The sequence below is a fragment of the Artibeus jamaicensis genome, unplaced genomic scaffold (assembly GCF_021234435.1).
Source record: "Artibeus jamaicensis isolate MK-2021 breed Jamaican fruit bat unplaced genomic scaffold, CSHL_Jam_final contig_1015, whole genome shotgun sequence".
NCBI classification, from domain to species: Eukaryota; Metazoa; Chordata; class Mammalia; order Chiroptera; family Phyllostomidae; genus Artibeus; species Artibeus jamaicensis.
Window position 1 is genome coordinate 20,036,891 of NW_026521194.1, and position 23,792 is coordinate 20,060,682.

The window sequence follows — 23,792 nt, forward strand, 5'->3', positions numbered from 1 at the left end:
TTTTTAAATTGGCTGTTTCCTTCTTTTGGTTGTGTGAGGAGGCAAAGCATATCTACCTACTCCTCCATCTTGGCTGGACTACTTTACATTTTCTTTATTCCTCCCCTTGTAGTGTCATAAGAGAATTATTTTCTTCAAATGCAGATTGCATATTAAAATCTTTTGTCTCTGTATTAGAAGGGTAATTGAGAAATTGAAATCTTCTAATATGGCATTCTTATTCAAGTAGATAAAGGGGAAATAAAAAATAAATTCACAACTTTACTTGTTAGTAAGAGGTACCAAGTTGAGAGAGGTTTTTTTGTGTGTGTGATTTCTTTCTTGGTTAATTTAACTGCAGTCGACATAATGTTTTATATTAATAGGGATATTGTGTTGCTATGGTTGTAAGTTTGCGTGGGCATTTTCACTAGGAAACAGTGTGATCTGAACATTCCTCCCACTTTTCACATCTGCCCATGTGCTCCAGACGGGATTTGGTAACCTGGTTTCCAGTCCTAGCCTCCTTCACCACCCCAGTGAGTGCACATTTTTCAGCCTTTCTCTGGAAATCTGAAAGCCTCTGAGATGCAAAGTTAGGCCCTGTCTCCTGCTCAGAAGACACGTTGTCAAACCACAGAACCCTAATCTGTTTTCTTTGTGTGACTCCATAACCTTTTACTTCTCTGGCATAATATATATATGAGATCACTATGAGATAATTCATTTATTTTAATGATGAACTCCTTAAAATGCATTTAGAAATAAATTTATCACTAGAGAAGACATTCCTCTTGAAATTCTGGGTGTTTCTTAAAGCAATGCTTATAAGATATTTTTGCAGCCTAAGAACAACCTCTTAATAATTCTTCTAAGTCTTACACATTGAGATATATTTTGTCTCTTCCTTTTCCTTCCCTCTTCTTACATCTTTTCCTCCCCTCATCAGTTTTTCTTGTAACATTTATGCCCATTATTCAAGTCTGCATCGCTGAAATTTGATCACTGGAATGTCTCCTAAGATGTAAAGAGGCAGTAGGCACAGGATTCCCAAGATCAGTCTCCTGAGGACCGGCTCAATGGCAGCAACTGAAACTGGTTGTCCTCAGGCGTGGGAAGAACTGTTTACCACACTGCCTTAGTTCATGCTGTTAGCATTTCTAACTGCTCTCTGTTCCTGCACCCTCTTTCCAACCTCTCTCCCTTCTCCAACCTGAGTGATCTTTCTAAGATGCAATTCTCTCCCTTGAAATACTCCTATGATTCCCCATTGTAGTAAGATGATGTTGAAGCTTCTTCAAATTGCACTGAAGCTCTCAAGTGATCTGGATCCTGGCCCTATTCTGACCTCTTCTCTCAGTGTTCATGCCCCTTCTAACCCCTGGCTATACACACACACAAACACATTTCTTCACCCAGATACACCAGACTCCCTATTGTTCCCAGTGCCCCTGCACTGTTTTCCATACCTCCAGGCCTTTGCACATGAGGTTTCATCAGCCTAGAACCTCCTTTCTTTCTCATTCTCCATCCCAGCCCAGTGGTTTACAATAATCTAGGTTCGAAGCTAAAATTTTATCCTGGGAGAGTGCACATAGCACTCTGTCTCATATCTTCCTCTGTCTCTGATCTTTGTCACCATGTTTATTTGTAACCATGAACTGGAGTTCTCTACAGTTGTGGTTTCATGATGTCAGATGCCAGCAGAAGACTGAAGACTCAAATTAGTGATTCACATGTTTGAAAGTATGTGGCTGCCTATCACTGTATAGCTCTGGCTCAAAGAAAAAAAAGGGTAATTAGTAGGTCTTTGGTTTACCACTCTGTGAAACCTCCAAGGACTTTAAATGCATCATTGCATTTGTTGGCCCTTTCATGGTGGCCACAGAGGCATCACTCACATTCTGATGCTCTGCACAGAATGCTTTTTATGTGTAATAGCAGCACTAATTCTGATTTGCCCACACTGTGGGCAGGTGCATGGTAGCTTTAATGTTATCCCTGGTATGTGGACCACTTCCCTGAGCAGTGAACACAGGGCTGTTCTAACCCAAAATATGAGAAAACAGTGATGTAGTGGGAAGAGCACAAGACCTGAATTTAGATTCTTGCTCTACACCTCTGCCTCTGTCAGGAACCTTAAACCAGTCATGTGTCTTGAATATTTAATCTGTAGGACTAGTGAGTTGGACAAGATCAGACTGCCAGTATCAGAATTACCAGAGATGTTTTGGGGCTATGCAGACACCTGGGACCTTTTCCAATCACACTCTTCATTGGGAGGTGGAAGGAGTGGGAGTGGGAGGTGGAGTTTAGAGAGTAGGAGAGGCCCAAAGTCAACATTTTTTATTAGCTTCTCAAGTAACTTTTGTGCTTGCGAAGATTTAGGATGGGGACGCTCATAAGCAGCAGCTCTCTCATGCTTTACCATGTATTTCTAAGTGACTATCTGTTGTGAGATGTGTAGTAAAGAAAAAAGATATTAGTGATGTGTTCAAATTATTAAATTTTGAAATTATATTTAGCAAAGAACAAATTCACCCCTAAAACACTAGGAATAGCACATACATAACAATTTATTTTATCTATTAACAGGCTATTGTAGCAGATTTCTTTAGTGCTGGACATCACATACCTTCAATTCACCTCTGATTTCAGCATGCCAGTCAGTGGTGGGCAGTGCTTGTGAGCTCAAAGTTGTCTTCAGCAGGCATTGTCCATCTTCAAGCACTCGCTAGTTGATTTGCTTTACTTTCAATAACAACTTTATTGAGATGAAATTCACATTTCATAAAGTTCATCCTTTTAATAGAAACTCTTTAATTCAGTGATTTCATCATTCACAGTGTTGTGTGCCAATCACCACACAGTTCCAGAACATTTTCATCAGTCCAAAAAGAAATGCCATACTCAGTGGTCAATCTCCATTCTTCCCTCTCTCCACCCCTGGTAACCAGTAATCTACATTTTTTCTCTATAGATTTGCCTATTCTGGACATTTCACATTAAGTGTAAAATAATGGTCTTCTGTGACTTACTTATTTCACTTAGCATACTGATTCTAAGGTTCATCCATGTTATAACATGGACCAGAACTTCATTCCTTTTTAAAGCCAAATAATATTCTTTTTTATGGATATGCTACATTTTGTTTATTCATGATTGATTGCCATCTGCCATTTGTTTCCACTTTTTGACTATTACAAATAATGTTCTTATGAGCATCCCTGGTACATGAGGAGTTGCTGTTGCTTTTATCTCGCTGTTTTCATCTTCTCTGTCTTTGTCTTTCAAAAGTTTGACTGTGATGTCTGTGTCTGTGTATGAGGTGTGAATCTTTCTGAGTTTATCCTGCTTGAAATGTGTTGAATTCCTTGGATGTGCAGATTAATGTTTTTTCTTCAGATTTGGGAAATTTTAAGCCATTATTTTATAAATATCTTTATTGGTTTTTATTTATTTATTTTTATTGTTGTTCAAGTGCAGTTGTCTTCATTTTCTTGCCACTACACTGCCCCACCCACTCACCTCCACCTCCCACCCTCCATCCTTCCCCGCTTTGGCTTTGTCCATGGGTCCTTCATGCATGCTCCTTGATGGCCCTTCCGCTTCTTCCCTCCATTATCCCCTTCCACCTCCCCTCTGGTTATTGTCACTTTTCTCTATTTCAATACCTCTGGTTATATTTTTGCTTGCTTGTTTATTTTGATTATTAGATTCCACTTATAGGTGAGACCACCTTTCTTTCTTTTTGTTCTACAAATTGGATGATCTCAGTTGACTTGCTTTTAAGCTCACTGATCCTTTCTCTTTTTAAAAATTATTTTAATGTTGTTCAATTACAGTTGTCTGCATTTACCCTCCACCACCCCCACCCACCCCAGCCAAATTAAGCTCACTGATCCTTTCATCTGACATTTAAAACTGCTATTGATCCCCTCTAGTGACATTTTATTTCAATTATTGTACTTTTTCACTCCAAAATTTCTATTCAATTTTTTTATAATTTCTATTTTTTAAATTTATATTCTGTATTTGGTGAAACATTGTTTGCATACTTTCCTTTAAGTCTTTAGACATAGTTTCCTTTATATTTTATCTTTAAAGGTAACATGATTGCTAAGTTAACATCTTTGTACACTAAGTACAGTATCTGGGTTTTCTCAGAGGCCATTTCTATTGACTACTTTTATTCCTGTGTATGAGCCATACTTTCTTATTTCTTTGCATGTTTCATAATATTTTGTTGAAAACTGGACATTTTAAATAATATAATGTGTCAACTCTAGAAACAAGATTCTTCTTTTCTAGAATTTGTTGTTTTTTGTTTTGTTTTTTTCATTCTCACTCAAGGATATGTTTATTGATTTTTAGAGAGAGAGGAAAGAAGAGAGAGAGAAAGAAACATCAATGAAACATCCATTGGTTGTCTCCCATATGCACCCCAATCAGCAGTCAAACCCACAACCTAGGATATGCTCTCTCCAGAAACTGAACCCACAGCCTTTTGGTGTAAGGAACAATACTCTAACCAACTCCTACTGAGCCACCCAGCCCGTTGTTTTTGTTCATGTTGTTTGGTGACTTTCTTGGACTAATTCCGTAAAGTCTATATTCTTTATCCTATGCAGTCACTGCAATCTCTGCTCTGTTACCTTAGTTATTAAATAATAACTAGACAGAGGTTTACTGAAATGCCTTGAACTAATGAGTCTCCCAGCCTTTGCCCAGAGATTCTATGTGTGTGTTGGGGCACACTTTCAACTCTGCAGCAGGGAATTTCCAACTCTGCCTTGGCTTTCACTTCTAGCTTGCACAGAGCTTTAAGGTCAGCCAAGCTGAGAGCTTAGGGCCTTCCAGGCCTTTCCTAAGTAAATGTGTAGCCCTATGAATCCTTCTATACTTGCAGAAATATTTGAGAGCTTTTAACCCCCATCCCAGAGACATCTAATTCACCAGTTTTTCCTCTTAAATGTTGTTATCAACCTTGGAATGCCACAGTCTTCCAGTTCTTAATGAGATTCAGCTCTTTCTCTTCAGTAACTACTCCTTGGATTATTGAAGCCTTTAATTAGCTTCCAGAGTTTTAAAAAAGTTGACTTTGACAGTTAGTTCTTGTTGCTTGTATGGAAAGCAGATTTTTGGAGGTCTTTATGCCTGTGGTTTGTTTGTTTTTGTTTCTCTTTTACCTCATGGCCTTCTCTGACTTCCACCCCAACTATGTGCAAACATCATCCCAGAATTTCAGGGCAGTTAAGCTCCCAGGAAATCCTCAGGAATGGGTGACAGGAGCCAGTCCTTCAGATGGAGGCTGCTGAGAGGTGTTCTGTATACTTCTCCAAAGTTTCAGGAGAACCTAGCCCCAGTTGCTTAATGTGACAACCTCAATAATGCATCTTTATGGTAGCTTTCCCTCCTCCCTTGTCTCACTTTCCCTGTTCCTTCACCCCTGCTTCAGAGGATCAACCTCCCAAATAAACTATCCTGGTGTCAGGCTCTGCTTCACAGAAGGCAGAAACTAAAACAGCTATCAGTTCTGATGAACTGCACATAGTTGGGGCCCACAGGAATTACTGGGTGCTTTGCTTCCCCATAATTTTCTGAATTTTAATCAAATCTGAATACATTTAATGGGGGTATATAACAATCAGCATAAGAGAGAGGTGGGCATTAACAAGAGCTATTCTAAAGCATTATGATTTCTAGGACAGATAAAAAACTGCCAGCATATGGATTTGGGGGTAAAAAGAAGGATGTCTTCATTTGTCACAATCCCTTTTGCTACTTAAACCAGATTTTGTAACCACAAAGCAGTCTCCTTGTGCTATGTTCACCCTGCAATTAACTAGAATGAGATCTGAGCAAGTTCTTTCTTGGTTGAGCCCTCACATAATCACCACAGGGCCATGATAATGATGACTATGATGCTGACAACATAGAAATAATGCTTACCATTACTGACAGCTGACCATGCTAGGTACTCACCATAGCCACTTAAAGCTTGAACTGTTCCAGCTAGTGAGAGTTACCACCTGATGAGAATAAGTATTTGAGTTGCCTTCCTTTCCTGGGTGCCAGAAGACCATGGTGTTTGTTGAAAATGAATTTGAATTTACATAAAGTACGGGTGTATCCCCCAGATTTCCAAATGTCCTTTTAACTATATAAAATCTCATTTGTGGCATCTTTCCATCTGGTGATTCTAGATATTCCAGGTGGCCATGGGATGCATTAACCACTGGGTTACTCTTACCAGGTGCTCACAGAAAAACTCGCACCCAGCAGTTTCTGTCAAGAAGCCTAGCAACCGACTGTGGAAGGATTTGAGGGGCCCATGTTTTTGGCATCACATGTGGGTAAAGGGTGATTCTTCTACCAGCAAGAAACCCTTAGCTACCACTGGTCAAGGGGTCTGGGTTGTCTCAGTGGCAGAATTAGTGAAAATATTGGTCAGGCTGCCCTGAGTCAGAGATGGGAGGCATTTTTCAATTAAGGACTTAACACAGGCAGCAAAAAATCAGTCTAAAAATTGTAGAGAAATTCTGAATCTTCTCTGCAGGATAGAACACACTCAGTTTGGTACACTGTTAATCATGAGCAGCATCTAACCCACTATGGCACCAGTTCCTCCTCACCAGAATGGTTGTGAATGCCTTTGCCCAGGAGTGGTTAGCACTGAGCTAGGCACCTCATCAGAACAATAGTAATAACAACAACAGATTCTATTTTGGGGTTGCCTGTGATGTGCCAGGAACTTCACATTCATTATTCATAACCTTCAGAAATACCCTGTAAATAAGGTAAGTAGTACTCCATATGATCCCCACTCTACACATAAGGAAACTCCCATTCAGAGAGGTTAACTTGCCTAACTTAGTACATATTTGAATGAATGAATGAATGAATGAATGAGTATTTGTACCAATGAATAAATGAGAATGAATGAGTAAAATTACCTAACTACCTAAATAAAAAGAGAAGTTAACCATTCTAAAGCTGCTCTGGAAATGCTTGTACTTTTGTCATACTGGTTCAAAAATAACAACTTTTTTTTTTTTGCCTTTCTTCAATACCTCATGCCAGGCTGGTATTTTCCTAATAGTGATCCAAAATATCAATTTCAGAGCATTCTCATATTTTCCTGTCTTTATTTTCTTGTGGTTGTTCTTTGAATACAGAAATTTTTTAACCAGCTAAAGGTTACTTACTGACAACATATATATTTCTGCCCTCATTTAATCTTTTACATATGTATGGAATACCAGAAATGATGAAAGAATGACTCTCATACCATAATAACCTCTGCAAAATACTTATGAATTCTTGGTGTCAAAATAAACTTCTGCAGTTGAATTAAAATTGGTATTTTTAAAGCTTATCAAGTTCCTTTTTCATTATAAAACTATTATAAGACAAGCTAGTTTCAGAAAGTCTGATAAAACAAATGCTAGAAATAACTAACAGTCGTTGTTAGCTCAAGTGCACTGTATTTCCTTCCTCTCTTCTTTCTGTACAAAGGTCTTTTTTTAGGGATGGACATTTTCATGCCTGTCATTCTTGTTTTTCTTAATGTTTAATCTTGAAAAAGGTTTTGGCTATCCTACAGTCTTTCTAAACATCACTTTTAATTACAGCACCGAAAAGATGCTTATGCAGCATCACATGGAAAATAATCTATATGTCTGACAATTTGAAAATTTAAGTATATGTACTTGAAAGCATTTAGTACAAAGAATGTTCAAAATTTAGATTTATTTTCTTATAAATATGATCACATGATTCTTCTTAACATATAAGATGGAGATATATTTAATATATATGATTTACTTGCTACATATGTACATACACATGTATATATGACCCTTCACCCCAAAATTCATGAGCTCTTTTCCATATAGCTTTGTGGTACCTCTAACCATTGAATATTATCTTAACTTTAATGGGTTTGACAAAAAGCCATCCATTTTTTCCTCCCTAACAGGGAGGAAATTTGCTATTTAACTATTTTATGTTCACAACTGTTCAAGCATGCTGCCTTGAGTATGGGAGAAAAGATGGCAGATATTACTAAAATCTCTTTCAACTCTAAGGCCAACTAAGGGACTAAATTGCCAGTTTTTTCATGCTTATTACAAGTGAACAATACAATTCAAAAGCATATAAGGCAAAGCTAATTATATCCTTCCTGTCCCTGCCTCACCACTTCCACCCCCTGAGGTGACCAATACTAACAATCTGGCATTCACTTGTCCACTTTTTTCCCTTTTCCTTGTTTATGATATGTACAAACATACATACATGTGGGAGATTCTTGCTAAAATATTTTCAGATGAAATTATATGGTATTTGCTTAAAATTATTAACTTGCTTAATATGATTTGCTTGAAAAAAATCTTTACCATACAGGTATATCCTTTCACATAAATAGAATTATATTTCACATATTGGAAATTTTAGGAAAGTTTTTTTTACTTTTGCTTTTTTAACTTCATCTCCCACCTTCATCCCCTCTCCACTCATCCTCACATTAACATCAATGTGTATCCATATATACTTTTCATAGTAGCTATATACATCCATGTTTATGCATGTACATGGATGTCAATATTCACAAATCATCAGACACATAGTGTAAGGGAAGCCCAGCCCTCCATGCTCCACCTGCCTCCCAGCCTGGCTCCCAGTTAGCTCAGGAGAGGTTTGGGGATAAAAGGGAGGAGAAGATGGAACTTGTTGAGCTATCATCTTACCAGCATAGCCTGTGCCTCATTTAATATATACCTTGTTATGTAAATTCTGCAAAAATTTCAAGTTGTCATTCAGAGGTATAAGATGTTCCCCTCCTTTGAGTGGCCCCCTCACATTACCCAGTTCCACCTGACCCAACTCCACCTCCTTGAAAAGCAGTCCTGCTCAGTGGAGGAACCAGTAAATCCAACTCCAGGTACCTGGTCTGGAAAATGCTATGGACATTTTTTTATCTGAACAACTATTTTTCTGGAAGATAATTATCCACTATCAGTACCTTAAAGTTGAATCTAAAAGGACCCAATATTTGCCTCAGCCCTGAAAGATAAGACAAAGGACATAGGTTCAACCAATCAAATGTTCTCATCAGGGACTTTGACCCTCTGGTGAGGACACAAAGACATAGAGATGGCTGAGAATTTGTATGTGGTGAAAGCACCAGCATCTTCAGTCTAGTGAGCAAGGCACTAGAGGATAAACCCCAGCCCTGTTTTTACTGCAGCCAAATGCCCCTTGATTCCTGTCCATATTCAAGCTTAATCCTTTAGGCCTTCCATCGATTCTATAAGTTGCCCAATAATTACTTTTTCACATAAGTTAGCTGGGGTTGATTTCTGATGCTTACCACCTAAGCCCCTGATGAATACAGAAAACTTCTCTATATCTAGGAACTGAGTAGATAACTATACTTCAAACCAGATCACCTTTGTTGCCAAATCCAGGATGGTGTGCTACACTAGTAGCTATGGCTGTAGCAACATTAGTTTTTCATCACCATCTCTTTCAGTTCTACCCTACTCCCCACATACTTCTATCTTCCAGTGACTGCAACCCCTAGAACAACCAACATTCCTCTCCTGAAATGCAGCCAGATCAGGTCAGAAAAGTAGAAATATCCAACATTTCAGATTACTTTTTTTCCCTAATGTTTTTATTTTAAGATAGAGTCAACACGATTTTGTAACAGCATCCTCTCAGATATCATTCACTATAGTACAATAATATGCAAAATATTAAGATAATAAAATATCAAGTTAAATTGGGTAAGCAATCTGACTGAGGTTATTAGAAGTTATTTGATTGGTAACATTTTTATTTGGCCTACACAATATTCTTGCCCATTTTTATTTGCCCATTTTTATTAAGACTATAATTTCTTTACTCTTAACTCATCTCTTTTTTTCTGCTATACAATCAAGAATATACCAAATTCCCAGCATACATTTCAATATTTCCACACTGAAAATATTGAAACCAAGAATAATCAATTTGTAATTTCTTATGTGAATTTTTTCATGCTATGTCACCACTTCAATACAACCAAAAGAGGTAGCTTTCCTAAAGGTGGTTAATTTGGTTAGTACATACAGAGCATATTTGATTTTCGATTATGTGCCTATAAGGGACATGAACTAGAGAATATCCAATTTTCCATACCATATGCAATAGTTTTGACCTTTAATATCTTCTTGTTTTAGGGAAACAAGTGAACCATCAAGGTATATTTGACCAAACTCTTTTTTTCAACCTTGTGAGACTGCTGTTAAGCTTTTGGTTCATAGGATAGAAATTGCGGCTTCTGATTCAACTTGCTGGAAAGTAGATACATTTTAAAACACTGATATCACTCCCATTAAGTCACATTTTGTCAGTTTGCACATATGTTAATTATTTGATCATCTTCTAATTCTTAAATACTCTACTTCTGCCTCTACAGAGAAGTATCCCAAACCATTTGCAAGACCAATGCTTTCCCTTTGGTGGCTGAGTCTTTCTCCTTGGAGAATTTCCCTTTTGTTAATCTTTATCATTTTAACCCTTTGGTTCTAGAACTAGATTGTAACCTGTATTTCTGTAAGTTCCAGGGTATTTACTCTGATACTGGCACTACACCAAGTACTTAGTAAAAATTATCTCATTTGAGCCTCAAGACTCTGTAGATAGGTATTATTACTATCCCCATTTTATAGAGGGGCCAGTTGCCAGAGATCACACAGTGAGTTAGTTGAGCTGGTAATAAAACCTTGGTCTAATGCATCTGTGCTTTAACCACTATGCAGATTGACACTTTTGTCTAGACTGCATATATGTCCTTTCCACCAGACAGGACAGAAAAGTAAGCATTCTCTGTCAGTTAATTACTCAGTTTGACTGTCAATACCTAGGAAAGGCCTTAATATATCATTGCCTCCACTTCTAATTACTATTCCAAAGCAAAACTCAATACCAACTGTATCAAAAACATCATATTGGATCACTTCTCTACTATTTAACTGACTTATGGCTAACAACCTTATAAAGCAAGTCAAGTCAAGACACCTAAGCATATATTTTGCAATCCATTTTATGCTGGAACTTTCTCCAAAAGTTGAAATTCTCAAAGAGAGATATTCTGTATGTTATTGAACTTTAAAATTTTTGAAAACTAAGATTATTATGGCCATGATCTATGACTGTGGCTTTTTAAATCTAAATTAAATTATCTAAAACTAAGAGTTCAATTTTTGGTCATACTAGCCATAATTCAAGTGCCTGGTACCCACATGTAGCCAGTTACTGCGGCACTGGAAAGCATGGTCATAGAAGACTTTCATCAGCCAGGCACAGTGGCGCATGCCTGTAGTCCCAGCTACTCAGGAGGCTGAGGCAGGAGGATTGCCTGAGCCCAGGAATTCTGGACTGTAGTGCACTATGCCGATTGGGTGTCCTCACTCAGTTCAGTAACAACATGGTGACCTCCCAGGAGCTGGGGGCCACCAGGTTACCTAAGAAGGGGTGAACTGACCCAGGTCAAAAACAAAGCAGGTCAAAACTCCTGTGCTGATCAGTAGAATACTTTCATCATTGCACAAAGTTCTATTGGACAGCTTTGGGCCTAAATTATACAGCTTTGGGACCTTAATTGTCTCAGAAAAATTAAGATTCTATCTTGCATTTCAATAATTTCTTATTAAAGTTCTAAAATAACATTTTTGCAAATATATTTCAGTATGTTTCTAATTTTAAGATAATCCAGAGACTTGCTTTGATTGAGTTAATTAGAACTTAATCAATGAGGTCAAAGTTAGCACAAATTTGGTTTATTAGTTAGGATTAGCAGCAGACAAAATGATAGTGGGTAAATAAAACAATTGTTTATTTCTGTCTCATGTCAATGAAGTCTGGAGATGAGATGCCTTAGGCAGGTATAACCACTTCTCTGATTGGAAACCCAGGTCCTATGTTTGCTCTGCACCAAGTGCAGTCCTTGTCTTCATTCTCTAAGATGATTTGCCCTTCCCTTCACATTCCAGGCCCTTCAAAGGAGGAAGGGAAGAAGCCATGGACAAATACTCAACATAATGCTGAGAAAGAGAATAGGGATTAAATTAACCCAAATATTTGGTGCCTGGTATGCAAATATTTTCTGACATATTTTCTTATTTTTCAAAGCAAGATGGTAAGAAGTCAGCTCAGTGTTTTGCATTTCCAACGCTCATGTATCAACAGTTCTTCATTAATTCAAGGTCTGTTACTAAATATTTCCCATTTCTGATGTCAGCTTAATTTTAATCAAGACTGAATTAATGAATTTGGAGTTTGTGTTTTTCTTTTAGTTTTACAATCATCCATTCTTCTGTGTGCTGGAGTTGAGCCCAAATTGTTTTATAAAAATATCTAGAGCCTCTCTCTGTGTAGACCAGAATGCTCTCCGCATGCCTATTGAAGAAAGAGGATGACCGTTTATATCCTCAGTGAGTTTCTCCAGTTTCTCATTGTGTTAATAGCAATAATCAACATAAAATATCTTCACTTACCCAAGAGCATAACCTAGAATTCACCACTGTTAAAGAAGTAATATTTATGAAGGACTTCTTCACTGCACTGGATACACTAAAAATTTTTCCTAAAATTAAAACATCAGAAACTTGAACATGTGTTTTACCCCTCATAGAATTAATTCTACTGATAAAATCTTTGGCATTACACCACAGTCAGATATTAAAATATATTTTAAAGAATTGCCCTATGAAACTTGTTATTATAGTTATAGTACAGACATTCAGGGTGGTATCAAAGCATTATTCACTAATTGACCCTATGGTTCATAAAAAATTATTATTGTTCTCTCATGAAGAGCAGTAGGTGGAATCCAGAGTAGGTTGACCTCACACTGGCTCTTGCACCTGGACCATGGGCAATTGGGATAATGACTTTTAGCACTGCCTAAGAAATAGATGCTTGGAGATCATAGCATTTGCCCCTAGAATATAACCCAAAACATGCTTCCCTAAACAAACTTGAAATTGGCTCTATGGAAAGAGCTCCAAGTATATTTTGGAGGCAGAAAAGAGGAGCAGATCAAGACTCAAAGTAAAGGACAATAAAAGAGAAGAAATAGGAAAGCAGCTCAGCCAGGTAGGGAATATACCAAAGACCTTCATTCCAACCAGAGCCCTCCTTGCCTTGTCAATAATGGGAGACCCAGCCCACCGTCCTGCTTCTGCCAGGCTACCTAAGGGGAAAAGCCGCTTTTGACAGTAACTGTCGGCCTGATCACATTTTCCCCAGACCTTGTCTTCAGCTTTGGGCAGAAATAGGAGCTCGATTGATTTTTGCTTTTCAACAACTGCAAAGTCTGCAGGCTGGAAGTCCACATATATAATAAAGATAAGACAACCTGGATTCAGACGACCTATAAAAGGAGAAAAAGCATCATCATCATCATCCTTATCATAACAACAACAACAACAGTAATATCTAACTCCTACAGTTATAAGGGCTAAATGAGGGAATACATGTAAAGCCTTTGCCTAACACGTGGTAAAATTTGTTTAAGTGATTATTATTATTAACTCTAAGGTTCAAGTCTGCCTTTAGTATCAGCCAAAATGAACTGGACTTAATACTTCATTTAAAGGGTCAAGATATCCAGTCTAGCAAATAACAGAAAGGATGGAAGAGGGGGTGGGGAGGAAGAAGGAAATAAAAACAAAAATGAGAAAGTAAATAAGGAAACAGAATCCAGAGCCTAAATTTAAAGTTAAAAGGTTATCTTATAAGTTCTGCATTCGTCTTCTTATTAGTCTAAAATTGTGCTATGCAACTCCAGAAAATGTAGTCAAACAATTGATACTTTAAACCAGTGCTTCCTAGACAGAGGGTAGAAAACTATAGAGCTTAGGGAATTATGTCAATGGGCTCACAAATTCATAGATTCAAGTACGGTCCCTTTTATCTTTATGCAGCAATGAAAAGATGCCATTAAGGGTTATGTTCATATTCATATATATCAATAATAAACAAATTTGTCTAAAAGTATTACCAAATTCTTAGATGCTTCTTGTCATTATTTCCTCAAGCAAAAGATACTATTATGTGAAAAAGGTGATAAGGAGATCAATATTCTAAAAGATTTGGGCTTCTCTTTCTAATAATGGCAGGCTGGGTTTTCAGATCAATCCTTCCACTGAAAATAAACAAAGGTATGTGGCTATCAATGTTATGGACTTTCTTATGGGCTTTCCTTTGGCACAAAGAACACAGAAATGAATAAATTTTGGTCACCATGTTGAAAGAAAGTGCTGGATAAAACGCGTTGCATATTCTATAGGAGTCAGGTCAAATCAATCAATCAGGTAACAGGAGTGTGTTCATGATCTACTCAGAAAATGTCGTGCTGGGTCCTGTGTCAGAATTACATGGAAGTACAAGCTACAGTCCTTTTTAGTAAGGAAACTAGATGTTGGCATTCTTCATCTGTGTTCTGCTCTAGCCGAGTCAGTTCACTTGCTGACCATACACAGGACTTAAAATCTTCCTCTGGACCGTTGCCTGCACTTTCCATCTGAAATGCCTTCCCCACATCATTCTTGCAGTTCATGTTCTTCAAGAACAGCTCAAAATTTAGTTCTTTCAAAAAGCTTTCACAGGTGAAACTCACCCCACTTTGGCTTTTCTGTGTCACCTCCGCAACCATGTGTACGACAGCTTTCACATTGCATGTTCTTCGATCTGTGGATGTGGGCACCCACTGACATGCTTCCCGAAGCCCTGTAGTTTTTAGCCCTCTGACTGGGAAGCGCTGCTTTAAAATATCAGTTGTTGGAATTTAGTGGAGTTGTATGGCACACTTTTAGACTGATTCATAACAAGATAAACGCAGACCTTAAAAAATAAGAAGAAATGAGGCTAAAGAAACATGAAGGGGTTGGAAGGATGAATTGTCATGAGGCAGCACCATTGCCGGCCATCAATTCTGAGAACCAGGAAACCAGAGCTAAAGCATCTGAGCAAATTCTTCCTGGTGCACCCATTTATTTTGGTCTATCGAGTAAAGACCCAGGGATGCACAAACTCCCCCAAGACTCTTGAGTCGGAAAGATACAGGTGACTTCTTTTAAGATAACCTTCTCCCTTTTAATTTTTTCAGTTCCTATGACTGCTTAAACAGTTTGGGTTTTTTTAAAGATTTTTTTTATTTTATGCAGAGGGGAAGGGAGGTTAATTGTATGTCTCTCCTCTCCATGAGGTACTTCCCTGTATGATAGGAAAAGGTAATTAGTGACATATTCATAATTTGAACTGGCTAATGGAGGATCTCCTACTTTCCTTTATTAAATCTGAGGGTTATTTCTTGAACTTTGATTTATGATCATAAAATAACCAACATTTGCCACTAATCTTTAGATCAAACATGAAAATATTTACATTTTTGTCATCTGTCTCTGTTGTTCTGCATAAAATAGGATTTTTGAAGGAAGCTTCAACCCAATAAACTAATAACCTAAAGCTTTAATCTGAGAAGCCTATCTTGGTCCTTGATTTCCTGAACACATTCACACTTCCTAATAACACGAGTTTGAGCCCTCACACTGCAGAGATGAAATCTCACAGCACAGCCTCTGTCTTGGCTACAGCAAGTTTCTTTCTAAGTCCTCTTTTTTGACACAAAGGCAGAATTTCTGTGCTGTAATAGAAAATTTAAACATCCCAGAAAAAAAATCAACTTCCAAAGTTATTGAAATTGCTAGTTTAGCCTTAAGATTCAACTGCTTTCCCTCAAATATACTCCAGGGTATAATGAATTGCTATGGGGTTTCCTAATAGTAAGGAAAATTTCCAAGTTGCTCATTGAAAACCTCCATTGAAACAAATGCATTGTGTCACTTGGAATAAGAGCATCTGTAAATACTCTACAAAATAATTTTCTTTGTTCAGCAGGAGAAGGCCAGATGATGCAATATCCAGCTCCCAGCTGCACGTTCCTCCTCTGGCAGTTCAGCTTCTTTTGAAAGACTCCTGGCCACTTACTGTGCAATTTTGATGATGTGCTTAAACTTAGTTCTTCGTCTCATTACTTATGAGGAAGAAGGAATAGAAATTGTATGAGAACACATATGTTTCCACAAAGCAACAGCAAGATGGTTATCTTTCTCCTGGGCATTGTTTCTTAAACACAAACAGTGCCAGACAAGAGGGAAATCAGCCAGAGACCTTGGGGGACTCAGCATGAAGGAAACCCTTCCGCAGGATGAAGTATACATCCAAAGAAAGTACATAAACAGCATTATAAGCTGGAGAGTATTGTGATTTTTTTTGCAGCTTTACATTTTCCAAGCTTCTAAAATCAGTCATCATTTTATTGTGCCAAAATAGATGAACTAATAAGTTGGCTGCCTGCTTTAAGAGGTTAGAAGACAAAACAGAGGAAAAAAATCTTCTATATAAAACATAACAAAAATATTTTAGTTGATCCAATATTCTTAGCACTCAGAATTGATTGTTTTATTTAGGGCCAAATGTTAAAAAATAAATAATGAAAATCAGAGTGTCGAGCTGAAACAGCTGTTTAATCAGTCATTTAATAGAGGAGAAAAATGGGTACAATTAACTGTCTTAGGTTGTAAAGACAAAACAAACATCTGATGAGATTTCTAACTTTCCATTTGGTGTAGGGGGTCATATTGTGCTTACACTGCCATTGTCTAGTCTTTGATCTGAACCCAAAAGATGAGACTTTTCCTATTTCCCATAATTTTGCCCCCAGTTCAACATTCTGTGCTGATATGATGTGGTTTTTTTTTTAAATACGATTCATAACTTGTAAATCTCTCATGGGGACCTTCAAAGGTTTCATGTTGTACCACCACGGCTGGAGCGCGGGTTAGACTCCAGGAGCAGTCATGGATTTTTCACTTTCCCACACACGCTCTCTGACCTGCACCCCATCATGAATAAGGATGTGCAACAACAACAAGCCCCAAAATCTGTGGTGGCAGCAATGGGAAAAGTTGAAGGAACTCTCGGACCTTGCCCGCAAAGTCCCTGCCTGCCTCCCCCAGTCCACAGGGTTAGTTCATGATGACCACTGGCATGTTCAGATTTCTCAGAGGTAGAAAGAACTTCAAAGCGTGAATTCTTTTCATGGGGACACAGCCTATGAATTGCTATGTTTCATAACTGTGAGCAAAAGAAAAAAAACAGAACCATTTAAGGATATACTTAACATTCTTGGGACTCTGGATACAACACCAACTTCACATAACTCTGTAACTAGAATGATATAGTAGCCTTTTTGCTGTAAGCAATTCATGACAGATACTTTAAAGAGACATTTAATCTAATGTGTTGTGAAGAGAAATAATGCCTGCTGCTCCTTGGTTCTTTAAAAGAGTCAGATAAACTTCAGCTCTGCAGAGGCTGTGAAATCCCTCCCGTTCATTTTCCACCCACTGTAAAACGTGATGCAGTGCCGGTCCCAAATCCACTAATGTCATCCCATCTGTGTTTCTCAAAATTGCATTCATAGACAATCTTCACCTCAATGCAGATTTCTGGGTCTTGTCACAGCCCCAGTGAAATCTGGGAAAATGTCCTAGGAACCCACTCGTTTATCCAGCTCTCAAAGGGGTTCATTAAAGCTGGAGAGTCCCTGACCAAGAAGAGCTTTGCAATTCTATCCTGCTATTGACTTAGACCCTGGAAAAAGAATCTTTGCTCTGCGCCAACACACTCTGTTGCAAAAAAGCAACTCCATTGTTACTTCATAAAGTCGTACACTCTGTGTTTATGGATGGTTGATCCAAGAGCCACCTGAGCTGTGTCCCAGTATCTTTTGAACTACAGAAGTTAAGGTTCTGCTCTCTCCACATATCTCTGTGTTTTATGGAAGGCTCCCATGCCACTCATTCATGATTTTATTTAGTTGTGATGTGGTCGGGGGGGAAGCAAGAAATATCTTTCTGATTATGGATGTATTTGCTTCCTGTTGTCAGAAAATGAAAAATATGTAACTCAGGGTTTCCCTTGTAGTTTTAGCCACCAGAAATCATGCAGCAATTTTCTCATCTAAGTGTGACAATCTGCTCTACTCTGTGGTCTCAATGTATTTCCTCTTTCTCCTCCTTGTAGGTGGACCCTGGTTTTTTTTTTTACATTTAAATGACATACTGGGCTGTTGTGGTCTCTGGTGACCTCTGAACCACATTACACAGGGTATAAATTTTTACAAAGTGAAGAGTGTACATTTATCTGTAGCGTTTAATTCTTGGCATGTAGCAGTTCCTGAATGGCTACTTGAATCAATATTAAAAACTGGCTGGTTATAAGATGCAGGACTACCAGCACTAAATTCTGTCCAGCTGAGCCTCTTAGTTGGCTTGGATACTTGGGTGCAGCTGTATTTGTTTTACACATCTATTTTTTACGAATACAAGCCAGAGACAAGGAGTTAGGATGCATTTCCAATGCTTTCAGAATCCATTGCCCTTTGTAGGCTGTGAATTTCTGAAACAACACAGCGTCTCCATGGCTACCCGACAAAAGCACTAAGACTGCCAGAGCCTGCTCTCACGTGGCTGAGTGTGAACTAAACAAATCACTACAGCCAATGCAAGATAGAGAATTTGCACCTCCATGGCCTGTAGAGGGAGATATTGAGCATTCAATGAAAGCCCAACAGCATTCCTGGCAGAGGCTACACCAAGGTTTGCTTGGGTGCTGGCCAAACCCCCACGCATTGGAAATAGCACCATGGGTCAACCTCATCCCTCACACCTCCTAATGCTATTATTCATCCCTTATGGCAACCATACACTTATGGCAAAGTTTGGGTTGGACCAACAATGGATTTTGTTTAACTCTACTTCTGTGTATGATTCCTCAGCTTCCCCCGCACCCTCCAATACAAATACACTAGTTATTTAATAGGGGCTCTCAATGTTCCCAGAATTTTTTTTACACATTCCTATCATGAAACACCTTCCATGTCTGTCCAATTCAGACACAACAACAAAGTCCTCTTTCAAATATCCCTTTTGGACTGCTGTCCACACTACCTGATACGAAATTCTCTAAGGGCCATATGGCATAGGGTTTAAATGCACGGGTTTTGGGTTCAAAAAGACCAGTCTTTGCATTCTGGCTCTGCCCTGTATATACCGTCTGTGTGTCATTGGGCAAGTTACTTCAGCCCTGTGAGACCTGGTTTCCTCATCTCCAAAGTAAGGACATTTATAAAAGTATCTCAGTAGTGGTTGTTAGAATGAAGTGATTTAAGAATTTAGCACATAGGGGAGATGTTGGTCAAAGAATACAAACTTCTAGTTAGACAAAAATAGTTCTGAGGATCTAATGTACAGCACGGTGGTTATAGTTAATAATGCTGCATTACATACTTGAAAGTAGATCTTAAATGGTCTCACCACAACAAAGAAATGGTAATTATATGACGTGATGGTGGTGTTAGCTAATGCTATGGCAGGAATCATTTTGCAAGATATAAGTGTATCAAGTCAACACGCTGTACACCTTAAATTTACACAATATTATTTATCAATTAAACAACAAAAAAGAATTTAACAGTACAGGCACTTAATAAATTATTATTATTAGCACTCACAAAAGTACCTGTTCTGGCAGGAATGGGTCTATTGGTAGCATGTTCTTTCCTACACTAAACTTTAAAATTTGTTTCATGATAAAACACTCTTTGTTCTGAGTCCTGCCTTCAGAAGCTAGTGTAGTCCTTCTTCTATACAACAGCATTTTCAATATTTGAGGAAAGTATCATGTATTTGTACAGCTATCATTTTGTTTTTCAATTTGACTCTATAGCTCCTTCAGCTGCTTTCTGCATACCTTTGAATCCACCACCATCTTGCCAGATCTGGCTAGGTGCTTACCAATCCCATTTTCTCTTCTTGCACTGACAGGCACACCCCATTTCCCAATCTCTCAAGACTTAGGCTAGGGTCGTGGGACTGGGTTCTGGCCAATAAAATGAGGGCAAAGGCATGTGTGCCAACTCCATGCCAGGCCATGTGTCCTGTGAGATCTTCCTTGCTCAATTCACTGGTTGTCCGGCCCAGACAGACGATCCAGGGCAGGATCCTGTCCTTATGCCTAGCTGTATTGCACTTTATCTTTTAGTTGTAAGTCCAAAATTCCAATCAGTTGTGATCATTTCAAGTCATTATTAAATGCCCCAGAACATTATCTATTTGCTTCCTGAACAATTTATCAAATTTGTGAATGATAAGCATGCATTCTATGTGCTCATTCAAATCAGTGTCCAAAACAATTTTTTAATATATTTTCTTGATTATGTCATTACACTTGTCCCATTCCCCCCTTCATTCCCCTCCACCCTGCACACCCCCTCCCCCTATATTCCCTGCCTTTAGTTCATGTCCATGTGTCATAAGTTCTTTAGCTTCTACATTTCCCACACTACTCTTACCCTCCCCCTATTTTCTCCCCATCATCTATGTCACTTATTCTCTGTACTTTCTCCCCCCTTCTCCTCCTCCCACTCCCCTGTTGCTAACCCTCCATGTGATCTTCATTTCTATGGGCTGCTCCTGATCTAGCTGTCCACTTAGTTTGCTTTTGTTTTAAGTGTGGTTGTTAATAACTGTGCATTTGCTATCCTTTCACTGTTCATGTTTTTTATCTTCATTTTCTTAGGTAAGTCCTTTTAACATTTCATATAATCAGTGCTTGGTGATGATGAACTCCTTGAACTTAACCTTATCTGAGAAGTGCTTTATCTGCCCTTCCATTCTAAATGAAAGCTTTGCTGGATAGAGCAATCTTGGATGTAGGTCCTCACCTTTCATGACTTGGAATACTTCTTTCCATCCCCTTCTTGCCTGTAAGGTCTCTTTTGAGAAATCAGCTGACAGTCTGATGGGAACTCCTTTGTAGGTGACTGTCCCCTTATCTCTTGCTGCTTCTAGAATTCTCTCCATTTTAATCTTGGTAATGTAATTATGATGTGCCTTGGTGTGTTCCTCCTTGGGTCCAACTTCTTTGGGACTCTGAGCTTCCTGGACTTCCTGGAAGTCTATTTCCTTTGCCAGATTGGGGAAGTTCTCTTTTATTATTTGTTCAAATAAGTTTTCCACTTGTTGCTGTTCCTCTTTCCCTTCTGGTACCCCTATAATTCGGATGTTGGAGTGTTTAAAGATGTCTTAGAGGTTCCTAAGCCTCTCCTCATTTTTTTTGAATTCTTGTTTCTTCATACTTTTCTGTTTGGTTGTTTCTTTCTTCTTTCTGGACCACTCCATTGATTTGAGGCCCAGTTTTCTTTCCATCACTATGGGATCCCTGTGCATTTTTCTTCATTTCACTTAGCATTTTTTCAAGTAATTTTCGACTAAAATCAACCAATTCTGTGAGCATCCTGATCACCAGTGTTTTGAACTGTGCATCTGATAGGCTGGCTATCTCTTGGTTGCTTAAAAGTATTGGCTCTGGGGCTTTGATTTGTTCTCTCATTTGAGCCGTAATGTTTTGGTCTATTTGCGCCTGTTACCTATGAGGGGCAGAGCCTTAGGTTTTTACCAGGGCGGGGCAACCCAGTTGCTGGGTTGTTAGGCACTATGTGGGGGCGGGATCAGAGAGAGGGCAATGGTGTTTGTTTGTTCTGGGCTTTCTCAGATTTCAGTCCCCTCTGCCACTTCCCACAAGCAAATTGAGCTCTTCTGGTGCTAGTTCCCAGGTGGGTAGGCTTATGTACATTCTAGGACCCTGTGGGTCTCCCCAACAAACTCTCCTGTGGGGCTGGGGGTCTCTCCATTCACCTCAATCCCAGCAAGTTTTTTCAATTGATGCTTTTAGGCTTTATTTCCCATCACTGGGGCGCTGGGTTGCGCGGTTTGTCTCACTGCCCATTTTTTGCCTGGTTTATTTGTGCACTAATGTGTGTCCACACCTTGCACACCTTACTGGGTTTGCTGGTTTCCTCTCTGAGCCTGTGTCTGCCAGCCACCACCTTTTCCTGCCGGGACCCCTCTGCTGGCCGCCCGCTGACTCTGCTACTCTTACTGGTCTGGATGAATGGTTCGTTGTTGTCAGACTTAGGTACAGTGCAATTTTCTGTGAGTTCTGGTTGTTTTTTTGTTTCTAAATCTTTGTTGTCCTTAAATTTGATTGTGGAAGGAGGCACAGTATTTCCGCCTATGCCTCTATCTTGGCTAGAAGTCCCAAAACAATTTTTTAAAGAAGAAAAGCCTGAGACAAAGGCATAGAGAATACCCAAGTTGAAACTAATTATTAATTAGTACTCTTTGGAGTCAAGGGTTCAACTATCACTTGTTCCACTTAAATATTTCTCAGCCAGCAACCATTCTCTCACTAGAATATTACAAGATATTTGATCGAATGTTACTTGAAATTCATATACACTATAGACCAATAATTCTTTATCTCTTTAGACTGAAGAGCTTATATAAAATGTAAAAGTTTATGTATTCCTTTCTCTTAATGAACTTATACTAGCTTCTTAGTGATGACAACTTCCCTTTGTAAGTAGTTATAAAATAACTTTCATATTTTATTCTGGCATTTTTCTAAGAGCTTATGTTTTCATGGATATGAATTTTCTGGAAGCCACTTTTCCCTCTTTTTGTTTGGAACTTTGAGGACCACCACTTTTCATCCCTTAGTTTCCTGTCATGACTCCTATCCTCCACAAATTTTTAGAAATTATTGACAATAATTCCAAGAGTAACAATGCAAGTGATTTCAGTGGCATGGGTCATAGTCTTTCCATACCTGAGAATGGAAGTGCCCTTAAAGCAACACGGAGATGTCTTACTGTACCCTCACTTAGTGTGTAAGTCAGGGGCCTGGCAGGACACAGAGCTCCCTCCTCACCTCCAGAGGGATAACATGAGGAGGCATGAGTAAACGTACTACTTATAAAAATATGAGCAGAGTTGGACAGTGAAATTCTAGAGATGATGGGAAACTGGTAAGACCCTGAATCAACCAGGAAACCAGCAAGAAATAGATGACATGCTTAAACTGAGTAATTGAGGAAAAGGGCCACTTAGAAAGCTGTGGGCAACATTTAGGATAAACAGGATCAACAAGCAGTAGTGATAGTGCCCCGGAGCTAGTAAGAGCAGGGAGACAAATATCCCCTGAGCCTGTGTGAGTAAGTAGAGGAAGCTGTTGCTAGGATCCAAAGAGACAGTAGCATAAGAGACCTGAAGGTGCATGTGGTCTTTGGTAGAGGCCCAGTGCCCACAGCCCACAGCCCACAGCCAACGCAGCATGGCAGGGGGAAAAGGATGGAGAGGAATGGAGGACAGGAGAATAAATAGTCTAACTTCATTCTCCCCATCTCACACTCTAAAATCCCATCAATGCTGCCTGTTTCTGGACCTACTTGGAAGCCTGAGGAAAGGGAGCCCCTATAGGGTACTCTGCTAGGGACAGAGCCAAATGGAATATGGAAATAATTAGACCCAGAAGGGGAAAGAATAGGCAGCACAGCCCCAGAGGGACAAGAGGAAGAAATGTTACAGGAGCCCTCTGCAAGCTAGAACTGGAGCAGAAGGAGGGGCCATCTGGTAGAAAGCTGTGGATGTGAAGAAATGAGGCACCAAAGCAGGAGAGGGTGGAGGGAAACACCCCACCCTCTCTCTTACCCAGCTCTCAGCTCCTCATACTGCCTCCCATTGTCCAAACCCAAGTAGAAGCCAGTTAGCAAAGGAGCCTGTGTGATAGGATGCATCTGGGGCTGCCCCAAGGATATGGAGCAGGGCAGGAAAGGACAGACCTAGAGACTGACT

At 39.0% G+C, this 23,792-nt stretch overlaps 1 protein-coding gene across 1 annotated transcript in view; it reads right to left on the bottom strand.

Moving 5' to 3' along the window:
• The window catches only part of LOC119064324 (hypoxanthine-guanine phosphoribosyltransferase-like), a 53,922-nt gene extending 39,236 nt beyond the window's left edge, over positions 1-14,686 (bottom strand). Inside the window, 2 exon segments of the mRNA XM_053660506.1 lie at positions 13,201-13,402; positions 14,419-14,686. Coding sequence (XP_053516481.1) covers positions 13,201-13,402; positions 14,419-14,686 — 470 coding nt within the window.
• Between the last annotated feature and the right edge of the window lie 9,106 nt (positions 14,687-23,792).